The sequence below is a fragment of the Lepisosteus oculatus genome, chromosome 7 (assembly GCF_040954835.1).
Source record: "Lepisosteus oculatus isolate fLepOcu1 chromosome 7, fLepOcu1.hap2, whole genome shotgun sequence".
NCBI classification, from domain to species: Eukaryota; Metazoa; Chordata; class Actinopteri; order Semionotiformes; family Lepisosteidae; genus Lepisosteus; species Lepisosteus oculatus.
The window spans coordinates 8685512-8697602 of record NC_090702.1 but is presented as its reverse complement, the minus strand read 5'-3'; the positions used below and the strand labels follow the sequence as shown (position 1 = coordinate 8697602).

Sequence of the window (12091 nt, the reverse complement as noted above, 5' to 3'; positions counted from 1 at the left end):
TTTCCTTTTTAAATACCATTTTGTTTTGTCCTCTGTATGCTTGTAAATATGTGTCTGCTATATAACATGACTTTAAAAGTTAGTTATAAAAAATGTATTTTTCTATGTCATCTGTATATATGACTTTATTCACATGCTGTTGGGAGGTTTCAGATCTTTTTCTTAAATAAAAAAATGTTTGGAGAGTGATCATTGGCATATATGATGGGGGCGGAGCGGTGGCTCTGTGGCTAAGGATCTGCGCCTGTGACTGGAAGGTTGCTGGTTCAAATCCCGCAGCCGGCAGAGGAATCCTACTCCGTTGGGCCCCTGAGCAAGGCCCTTAACCCTAACTGCTCCAGGGGCGCCGTACAATGGCTGCGCTCTAACCCCAAGCTTCTCTCCCTGTCTGTGTGTCTGTGTCTCCATTGAGAAAAGCTGGGGTATGCGAAAAGACAAATTCCTAATGCAAGAAATTGTATAGGACTAATAAAGAAACATAAAGAAACATATTCTGGAACTGCCCTAAAATAAGGCTTTTCTGGAAGGAGTTACATGAGGCCCTGGAAACGATATTTGAAACGAATGTACCCTTTACATTTGAGGCTTTATATTTTGGTAAACTGTATTTTGATTGGAGGCGAACTGATTAATATTTGTTTGGAATCCTTATATCAGCAGGGAAGAAAGCTATAACAAGAACGTGGCTTCTCCCAGATTTACCAGCGATGAATGATTGGATTGAATTAATAAAGGAAATATATATAATGGAAAAATGAACATTTTCACTAAAATTACAAATGAATAAATATGTCTAATATTGGTCTAGATGGGTTCAGTACATTAAACCTTTAAGGTTGAAATTTGTTGAGATACAAAATAACTGAAATTTAATAAGGTACAGTTATATAGTCTCCTCCCTTTTCATATTCATAAATGTATACATCTTTCTCATTTTGAATGTATATCGTTTTGTTTAAAAGTTAATTAATTGTAAAATACTAGGGGAACAAACAGGAATAGACAATTTTTGCTTGTGATGTATAGTCAAAAGTGTTTTGTAAAAGAAAGTGTTGAATAATGGTGGTTTATATGTAAAATGGTTTAGCTTTGTTCTCTAAAATAAAAAATGTTTGGAGAAATTAGTCAGAATTTTGTAGAATAACTGGAGAATTCATAGACTAATTTTGTTTTGATTTCATACAGTATATGTTGTAAGTCCCAGAACTGTGCCAATTAGAAAAAAGTCTTGTCTCTTCCTGTTATCTTTCTCTGAAAGTTTTTATTTAACACAGTAACGTTGGGTCCTGTCCTGGAGAGTCATAGTGTTCTGGTTTTCATTCCAGGTGAACTCTGAATTAGTCAATTGGATCAGCTAGTTAATTAGGTGAAGTTAAAAGTGTTTTCCAAATCTTCAGGAGTGTGGCTGTCAAGGATCAAGATCTGACAGCCATGATTCAACTTAAATCGCTTTCCAGCTGTTGTCTTTGGGTTTATATTTGCCTCTAAAACCACTTGTCTTACAGCCTGTGGTGGGAAGATATATTTGTGTTTTCTTCTTGGGTTGCTACTATATCAGTAGCCTTACATTTGTTACAGTAGGTTGCTCAGCTTTTTGTACATTGTTTTATAACTGTCCCCCAACATTTGGATGTCAGTGACCATTTGCCTACAGATTTCAGATTACAGATTAGTTAAGGTCAGAGGAGACTTCTATGAATTTATCAATGATGATGCATGCTACTACTGAAAGTCTTTTGTGTGTTACCTCCTTCTATGCATCAAAGGACAATGAAACTTTCAGAGATGTTCATATAGTTTCAGAGCTTTCCATTACACTTCCCAAGAGCAGAGTCTTATTTGTAAATTGTTTTTGTTGGACTTTTTTAAAGGAATGCTTAAAGGTGTGAATAAATGTGATTTTTGTTTCTGGACTTGATTTGTATATGGCATTGGTCAGTGGATTTCCATTATAACTAACAGTGTTACATTTTACTTTTTGGTGTAGAGAAGAGGAGTTTATTGCCATATGTACATGTACACTAGAATCCTTAATCGCACTGATCTCTCGAGACATACACAGTGCAATAGACAGCACCATACATTGTAGACCAGGGGTGGGCAAACATTTTTGGCCCAAGGGCCACATACAATTTTGAAACTGTATAGAGGGCCACTTCGCGTTGCTGTTACAGAAAGCCTATGCCTTTATACAAGTTTAAAATCCAACATAGGCTTATTATTTCAAGGTTAACGATAACCTGAGTGAAAAAAAACCCTATATTTTAAATATAAAAACTGAATAAAACTTGACGTTCAACTCACAAGCCAAGTCTTCACCGATTACCTCGACCCCATGGGTAACTTCCGAGTAATAAACTTATTTTCTCAAATTTGCTCTTGCTCTCTTGACAAAGAATATCTGTGGTTTCTATCATACACTCCTTCAAAAGCTCCCCTTCAGAGAGCAGCTTGCTTTGTTTAGCAATTTTATATGCAGGCAGGTAGCTTGCATTTGTGTTGGCCTCTTGGATAGTAGAAGGGTGGAAAAATACATTTTGCTGAGCCTGTAAACTAGCAGCTAGTTTGTAAGACAGATTGCTAGTGTAGTTAGCATGTTTGGTATAAAAATGCTAACTGAGATTTTATTCTTTGAACACTGCAAAACTTTCCTTACAAATTAAAAACATATAGTCTTTATTCTAACCTCTGTGAAAAAGTATTTTGCTGTCCATTCTTTGTTGGACACTCTGTATTCACTGTCAACTTTCTATCCACTCATTTTGGCACAGGATCCCTCACAGTACGATGGACCCACTCTGACTGGTGAATCAAATTGGTAAAGCAGGGGTTCCAGAACTTTTTGGGTCCATGCCACGCTTGACCTGTCAGATTTTCCACATGCCTCTCCTGTCTCAAAAATACGTTCTATGGCAGTGCAATATTTTACAGAAGATCAAGTAATATGTTTATTCAATGCTGAAAAAAAGAAGAAAGAAAGATTATAGATTATACATTTGAAAAGATTAACAAAAGATTTAAAATTTGAAATGGAAATGATGGGTCAAAATAAAAACACAGTTGATCCAAATGTTTATTATTTTTAATCATTTTCAAAACCAAAATACTTTTTGGTAAATAAGGACTTTTTAAAAATAGTCAACATCTTTGTCAAATGCAAATTAGAAAAAGTAACAAAATTAACATGAATGCTTTTAAAAAAGGGGGAGAAATACAGTGTCTTTTTGTTTGTGCCTCTTAATGGGTAGGTGGGCTTGTTTAATAAATTTTTTAAATAATTGACCAAAAATACTGGGTAGTATTTTTGAAATGGCAACGCGCATCTCCTTCTCAATATGGACCCTTGATCTGTACTTGGATTTGATAACTGCAAGTGCTGAAAATCCAGCCTCACAAAGGCAGGAAATTGCAAAGGGAAGCAGAATTCACAGGGCTCTGTTGCTTATTCCGTGGTACTCCAATAGTATGAGTTTTTTTGCTTTGTGCTACTCGGTACGCAACTTGGTATGGTGAAAGAAGAACTTTGCTGGGGACTGTAGCTTGGTTAGAAAAAGTAGCTTTCTGTTCATTCATTTAACTTGTGCAAAAAATACTCTCAGCAGCCAACACTTTAAGGACGCTGAGGACATTCTTCAGTGTCCAGAATTTTGCATGTGAAACAGAAATTCAAGGAACTGTCGTCATACTCTCTGTATTTGGTTTCCATTTCTCTTTATAACTAGGCTCCATGTCCTTCATGTTTTCTACTCATATTTAAAAACCTCTCCATTGCGATCGTGTAACAAAAAACTCACAAAATTACCACTCATACTAGAAACATGAAGCACCGAAGCCGCGGTCAACTGCTACTTACAGACTGCCATCTCTCTTGCCTACATTGTACATTGTTTTAAAAAACATTTGAAAACATATATTTTTGATTTAGCTTTTAGTTAATGGTTCTTTGTTCTTTCTATTTATATTTCTTTTTTTATTTCACTTTTATTGTTTTTATTTTATTAGGACTTTCCTCGTTTTTATTTATTTCTTTTTCAAGCATAAATTGACATTTATGTTGCTTTACTGTATTACTGTGTTTTTCTTTACAACTGAAAGTATATCTCTGAATTTTAAGATTTTATTTTTACGCTTGGTTTGTAAAGCGCTTTCAGCTGCTATTTGTATGAAAGGTGCTCTATAAATAAAGTTTATTATTATTGCCTAGTGTCATGTGACACAATCTAGCTAGGTAGCGCGCAACTCGTACATTCTGTCTGCATGAACAGCCGGTTTTGCTTGTAATACATTTTTTCTTTGGCTGGCGATACCTGCGACACCCCTGACTGACAATGGCACCTCCCCAAGGTGGCGCGATGCAGTTTGGAACCACTGTGGTAAAACGTTTATGAGCCATCTAATGGCAATAATAATGAAATGTAAGAAAAAATAGCACCAAACAAGGTGGAATATGGCAAATATTGACTCATTTATTTTTGTATTATTTCTCAAAGGCTGGTTAAAACTGTTTGCCCACAGGTGATGTAGACAGTACATTCAAACATAATAAATAATAACTGGAACAATAAATATATTGTGGGACAATAAATATGTAGTAGTGAGAGGGGAAAAAACATGGTAGACCATGCAAAAAGTACAAAGTGCAGACGTGCATTGAGTCTGAGGCTTTAGAGTTAGCTTTTGAGGATGTGTACTGCTGTAGGATAGAAGCTGTTCTTAAGCATAGTGGTCCCGCTTGCCAGAGCGCAGGGGAGAGAACAGTTTGTGGTGGTTGGGATCCTGAATGATGGATTGGGCTTTATTGCGTCTGATTGATAGATCACATCCTATAATCCTCTGTGCCGTTGCCACAACCTTTTGTAGTGCATCTCTGTCATGCAATGTAGTACTGCTGTACCACACAGTGATACCACTAGTGAGGACAATTTCTATGGTGCTGCAGTAGAGGTTCATGAGGTAACTGCTTCCCCATACTGCATTTATTTCAAGGATGTTTCAGGTAGTCATCCAATCCATATTCCATTCTGTTTTGTGACATTTTGTTCTTCCTGTTTCATCAGGGGTATCCGTAAACCTGCTGTACAGTGTGTGTATTAAAACTGTTTACCAATTGTTCCTGTTAGTGTGTGACTGTGACTTCACTGCTAGGAAGATCCTGCATGACCGAGATTGATACTGTGTGTGATATGTGACTGTATGCCCCCTTCCTTTGGCAGCCCAAGAGTGCTGAGCAGAGGGACAAGGTGAAGAAAGCCAGTACAGAGGGCATTTCGGTCCAGGGCCAGCAGGGCACCAGGCTCCTCCCAGAGCAGCTCCTCGCAGAGGCCTTCATCCTGAGTGACCTCTTCAACATCGGAGAACTGGCTGCCCTGGAGCTTCTCCTGGCAGGTATGGGGTCACCACAGATGGGTTCCTGACCCAGTGACTGGCTACTCAAGAAAAGTACTGCCATCCACACAGATGCAGCTCTTCTGCCCAGCTGGGTCTGCACTTACCTATTAGAGCCGGAGAGCTCCATCACACTCACTGGATTGTGGGAAAGATTCTTTGTCAGTGGGAAAGGGTTGAGGCTTGATGCTATAGATTGAGGGGTTAGAGCAGGTCGTGTTGTCAGTGGATGCAGTGATACATGAATGGCCATAGGTAGGTGAATGTGCACTTTGCATTTTGTGGCCATCTGGAGCTGTTCTGAACTGCCAGAGTTAACGGCCAGGCTACCGTAGGTTTTACTGTGGTGTTTTTTGGTTGTAGGTCCTTTGAATTTATCGCTGGAAGTAATCTTGGAGAGACTGATGCTCTGCCAAGTAAACTACTGAGCTGCAGCACATTTTCTTTTTGAGATTCTGTAATGGCAAAGTTTCCAAATTTGTTTGTCTGTATACCAGGAGGCACAAATCGAATTTCATATTAAACAGACAAGATGAAGTGTCCAAATGTTTCAACTTTGCTACATTATTCTTTGAATATCATGTCATGAGAACATGTTTTAAACTTCTATTAGAAGAAAAACATGAGTTTTTTATCGGGGAAAAAAGAAGACTGTTTCAGTGTTTTGGTTTTTGGTATTTGTTTTTTACTGTGTTCTTAATAACTGTGTGATTTTAATATTTCCAGTTGCTACTTCTACTTATTAAGACTGTTAAAATCTTAATAAGTGCAGTTCAATTATACTATGTTGTGTTAAGGATGTGTGTTCCAAGCACAATGCTTTCTCACTGTGTCTGAATGCTGACATTTTTTTCTTTGCTTTGATCTCTCTGTTGGCTCCGTGCGCAGGGGAGCACCAGCAGCCCCATTTCCCTGGCTTGACCCGAGGGCTGGTGGCCGTGCTCCTGTACTGGGATGGGAAGAGGTGCATCGCCAACTCGCTGCGCTCTCTCATTCAGTCCCGCCATGGAAAGACCTTCACTCTGGAGCTCAGGTTTGCCTGAACCCACTCTGGTGTCATACCAGCCTCACGTACTTCCAGGGAATCATAGCAGTATAAACCACAGGCCTCCTATCCAGTCTGGTTTATTTGAATACACAAACAAAATCTATTAATAATTACTTAAACTTATATAGCGCTTTTCTGGACACTCCACTCAAAGCACTTTACAGGTAATGGGGACTCCCCTCCACCACCACCACAGTGCATGTGTATAATGCAACAGCAGCCATAGTGCGCCAGAACACTCACCACACATCAGCTATCAGTGGGGAGAAGAACAGAGTAATGAAGCCAATTCATAGATGGGGATTATTAGGAGGCCATGATTGGTAAGGGCCAATGGGAAATTTGTCCAGGATGCCAGGGTTACACCCCTACTCTTTTTCGAGAAACACCCTGGGATTTTTAATGACCACAGAGAGTCAGGACCTTGGTTTTACGTTTCATCCAAAGGATGGCGCCTGTTTACAGTATAGGGTCCCCGGCACTATATTGGGGCACTAAAACCCACAAGGACCGCAGGGTGAGCGCCCCCTGCTGGCCCCACTACCACCTCTTCCAGCAGCAACCTTCGTTTTTCCCAGGAGGTCTCCCATCCAGGTACTGACCAGGCTCACACCTGCTTAGCTTCAGTGGGTTGCCAGTTGTGAGTGATATGGCTGCTGGCATGAGGACTTAGGGTTTTTTTTGCAGGATAATTTTGGTTTCTGTAGTCTTTCTGATGTATGAGTTCGGAAAACATGTTCCCTGAAGCGGTCTCTGAGTCTCAGAGGCTTCAGTGAACATGTTAGGGCTGTGAAGATTAAAGATCTCTCCAAGCCCATTGTTTCTCATTTTACGGCCACAACCACTCCAATCTCTCCATCTGTGTTCTCAAAGACGGTTTTCCGAACTCATACATCAGAAAGACTACAGAAACCAAAATTATCCTGCAGCTAGGATCACACCTTCCCCCTTCCCTTAACAACAGACTACTTTTCTTCTAAGTTTTCTCTATTCATTGGAGGTTTCATTTCACACCTCTCTTCACCTATTCTGACTTCACACTACCTAATTGGCCACTCTGTCAGTCCCCTGCTCCCGCCTCTCACTCCTCCAGCTTTTGTTCTCCCGCTACATTACCTTTGCTTACTGCCCTGTCTTTCTCACACCTGAAGAAGGCTGCACGGCTGAAACATTGTGTTTTCTTTCTTCTTTTTTTCAACATGGAATAAACTTATTACTTGTATCTTTTAATATGGCTGTTTTAATGATTAACAAATGAAGTTATCTTTGCTACATTATTGGGACTCACTTTCATGATTTCTTCCTTTTGCCCTGTTTGTGTTGAAAGCTTTTTTAATATTTTCCATTGTCCCAAACTTTCAAAACAGCCACCAAGCTAATCCCAGTTTAAACTTAGCTTTCCTATTTCACTGCAACAATAAGCTACAGGGCCTGAATGACAGATATCATATTTTTCGGGGGGGTGTACATACTAATATTGTGAGACACCATGCATAAATTTAAATGTTTTTTTCTTCTATGATTTTGTGAAGAGAATATTTTTCTAGAAGACATGGTTTTATTAATACCCTTTATAAAGAGGATTCTCTTAAGGATTGTTGGTTTATTTTGTGTGCAAGCAGCTCAGAGCTGGTGTCCATCACCACGCGCTTCACAGATGACCTGATGAGTCAGGGCCTGACTGGGAAAATCCTGGCCCTGATTTCAGAAATCAGTGTCACCAAGGAGTTTGAGAAACTACAGAAGGAGCGCGGCCTGGGGAATGAAAAGCACAGAAAGGAGGTAAGAAGATGTGTCTGAGTAACGACCTCTGGTTTAACACAGTGACACTTTTTCTAACCTTGGCAATAGTCTTTCACGTGTGGATCTAGAAGACAAAGCTTTGTTTCTGTCAAATACATGGAAGGCACTGCTATCATATGATATCATCTATTGCATCATGAATGTAGGACAGCTTTCCACAAGCTCTTTAAGTGCTGTGTAAGACACAGCACTTACACTTTGCCTGTATGTGGTCTGACCTGCCACAAGTACTATACTGGATTCAGAGTGAGGAAGATACAGTAAATGCATAGGAAAAAGAAGGAGCAATTTCCTGAATATACTACTCTAAGATTAATAGTGAAACAAAGTAAACTGAAAAAAGATGTATGTGTTTTCCTCAAATTACCTAAGTTGGTTTATTTCACCCGATAAATCCTGTCCGCATTGTACATTTCCTGCTTGTATGGCTGAGAGTCCTGCTTGACCCCTGGGGTCCCAGTCCTAGTGAGAAATAATGAACTGGTGATTCCAGTTGGTTGAGTATAAAACCAAAAATACAAAAGTGAGTTTTAAAAAAGATCAGTGTTCTTCATAAAACACGAGGCCACAATGAATTTTTGAAAGAAAAAAAAAGACTCTTGACAGGAAATAATTGCATTTTGTTGTTTTTATAGGTACAAATAAGTCTGCTCAGATTATTATGTTTTGTAAATCGTTGCAGAAATAAGGATGTTTGCAAAACCAGATCCTATGCCAGTGCTTCTGTGCCCCCACTCTCCCAGGTGTCTGATCTGATTAAGGAGTGCCGCCAGTCGCTAGCAGAGTGCCTTTTTGCCTGGGCCTGTCAGTCGCCTCTCAACAAAGACGACACCCTGGCTGTCATTGGCTACTTGGAGAATGTGACAACAGAGGCAGATGGTTCACTGGACAGCGTGAATCTGGCACTTGTCATGGCCCTGCTATACTGTCTGGATGTCAGCTTCCTGGAGCAGGGCACTGAAGACAGGGAAGGTGCGTGTATAACAGTGGGTCTTGGTGTTGCCAAAATCCTATCTTTAATAAGTGGCCAGACGTCCGTTTTCCTTTTTTTTTATTTTCTATTGAATTTGTATAAACTGGTTGGATGCCACAGGTGTTGTAATCAAACAAGGAAGATAAAAGGCCCTTCTGTTAATCGTAGCTTGAATATTGTAGCCAGCATCTGTTCCTCAGGATTTTTCCTAATACTAAGTGATCAAAGAATACAAAACAATTCTGCAAAATGTTATCTTTAAAATACCACAGATTCATTCTGCATCTGTGATTCTTACCCTTCTATGGCTGCAATCATTAAGGATAAATGTATTAAGACTATTATTACAGTTTTGATGCACAGTTAGCTTTCAAAAAAGTATGTCCTTGTCATCCAACAATGATTGGAAACCTTATTTTATTGTGTGTTGTTTTGTTGAGTATTTTGATCCTGTGCCCTTGTGTCAGTCGCTCATCTAAATGGAAACAATAAATGTACTGTATAACCTGCAAACCATGAAAGTTATAAAGCTAAATGATAGTCATACAGCAGTAACATACAGTACCCTTCAGATTTATTCATACTTCCAATGAAATGGGAACAAAAACAAAGATTTACTTGGTGGAAAATGTTTTCCTGTAAAATGTTACACTGTAATCATAACTTTATAGCACAGTGATATTTGTCTTGTCTTGGAAAACCCGAGTTAGATTGTGGTTCAATCTCAAGACGGCACTTCAAATACCTAGAGTAAGTTCCTGGAGGACCGGTCAGACTTGCCCCTTCAGAAGTGCCAGACAGGAGGCTAAAAGGAGGATTTACAAAATTGTAGTGAATTCATGTGTATTATGTTAAGGAGTCTTAAGGAAATCCAAGTCTATGTCCGGTATCACTCATAGAAATATTCTGTCTATACCGGAAGATGAAAATGGCAGAGGATTGAATGGGACAGCTCTTAATTTCAAGTAACACTGCGCTCGAGGAACACAGGATAAATTTTTAAAAAATCTGGATCAGTTCTATATTCTGCCTGTTAATGGAGCAAGAGCTTGGCAGGCTCTGACGTTGCCGTCGCTTTGCTCTCTCGCAGATCTTATCCAGGCCCTCCCGCTGCTGACGGAAAAGGAGTATGTGGACGCCATTTACAAACGCCTGCTGGACTCCCGCTCCTGGAAGCTGCCTGGCCTGCAGGCTGTGGTGAGACTGGCCTGGGCCCTGGCACTCCGTGCCCTCTCCCAGCTGCCCCAGGGCACAGGTACCACACATTCACTGCTCCCTGGCAAACTAATCCATAAGCGCGTAACTACTGTTACACTGCAGCTTGGGGATTGACATTAACCTCAGTCCTAATGGATGTTGCATTGCGTTATATTGTAAAAATCGCTTGAGTTAACATATTAGTGTTTTAGAAAATATCACTATTTATCTTTTACATTTGTCTATTTTCGAATCTGTCATAAGTTGTTTATATCTGTTTAGCAGCAATACAAATATTAAAATTATTGTAACCCCCAAATGTCTTTTTTTTTACTTCATTCATCTCTACTGAACTATGCGTTTGTCCTCTGTGAGGATAAGGTTTCAGGCATGTTTGTGTCTCGTTCTCCCCAGCTCTGGTGGAGTTCACCGAAGGGGATGAGACCCTTGCAGATCTAGCCATCCAAGACAACGCTTTCCTCTTCATAACCGAGGCCATGCTGGGCTCAGAGGGCTTTGGACAGGAGGAGTTCTACACTCGCCGCATGCATTCCCTCTTGACCGACTTCTTGTCCCTCATGCCCATGAAGGTGAGATCACTGGCAGAGGGAGACATTGAGCTGTCCTCACAGAGGAACACGGCATTCCTTTTATGTGGCTGTAGGATTTCCAGACATCAGTAGGGGTCCTGGGTTGGAGAACTCAAATTCATTAGTGCGTTTAAAGTGCATGTCCCTTACCAACAGCAACGCAAGCATGCAGGTGCCCTGGGATGCCACCGGGAGTACAGTATTTGCAGACAGCTGAGAGAGCCCTCACTGAATATACCCACTCTACTGCCCAAAGTTTTTTGAGGAATCCCAGTCTGGTGATATGACCAGGGCTCAAACCTGCAAATCTTAACTTGCCCTTGGTGAATGTATTTACTGATTCAGCCAATCTGTTTGCCCCTGAAAAACAAAGTTTAATTTGGATCAGTCTTGCAAAATAAGACCATTTGGATCTTGTATGTCATCCCAAAAGCACAAAATATATTATTTTCCCTCCTTAAATTTACAGTTTAGACCTAATGGCTTTTCACATTTAGACTTTTTTTAGTACTGTATCTTTTCTAGGAGTGAAAGTAAAGTACTGAACAGCCTATCAACATACTGTAGCACACAGGTTTATTGCTTTCAATCCAAATTAGTTTGAGACATTGTGTAGAAGACAAGTGATAATGAGTGTCATCTGTGAGGCGAGAGAGTTACCTTGTCGGTCTCCGTTGTCTTGATGGTGTGCTGGTGAATCCAGGTGAAGCAGCTGAGGAACCGGGCTGATGAAGATGCCAGGCTGGTCCACATGAGTCTGCAGATGGGCAGTGAGCTGCCGGCTGCCCTGCGCAGAGACCTGGAGCACCTCATGATTCTGGTGAGTCTGCTCTCTCATGGTCATGCACAGAGATGTCCACATTTTATACATCTTACTCTTTTGGGTTTGTTTGTGGTGTGAAAGCCAACTTGCACAGGAGCTAAGTTCAGTGGAGCTGCTTTGACACAATATAAGATCCATATTGCTCTCCTGTGCTGTTGAAGAACAAGAAGACCTTTTGCCGATTTAGATTTTATTGATGTGAGGAATTTTTCAGCTTGACATATTACATAGTACTCAAAGTTTTTTAGAACATGCTTTAAAAATAAATATGT

At 40.2% G+C, this 12091-nt stretch overlaps 1 protein-coding gene across 1 annotated transcript in view; it reads left to right on the top strand.

Moving 5' to 3' along the window:
- nup205 (nucleoporin 205) overlaps nt 1–12091 on the top strand; it is a 60606-nt gene that overhangs the window by 3448 nt on the left and 45067 nt on the right. Inside the window, exons 3-9 of the mRNA XM_006633702.3 lie at nt 5214–5385; nt 6274–6418; nt 8056–8215; nt 8980–9208; nt 10300–10464; nt 10821–10996; nt 11700–11816. Of these exons, the coding sequence (XP_006633765.1) occupies nt 5214–5385; nt 6274–6418; nt 8056–8215; nt 8980–9208; nt 10300–10464; nt 10821–10996; nt 11700–11816 (1164 nt within the window). The remainder of the gene's footprint in view (nt 1–5213; nt 5386–6273; nt 6419–8055; nt 8216–8979; nt 9209–10299; nt 10465–10820; nt 10997–11699; nt 11817–12091) is intronic.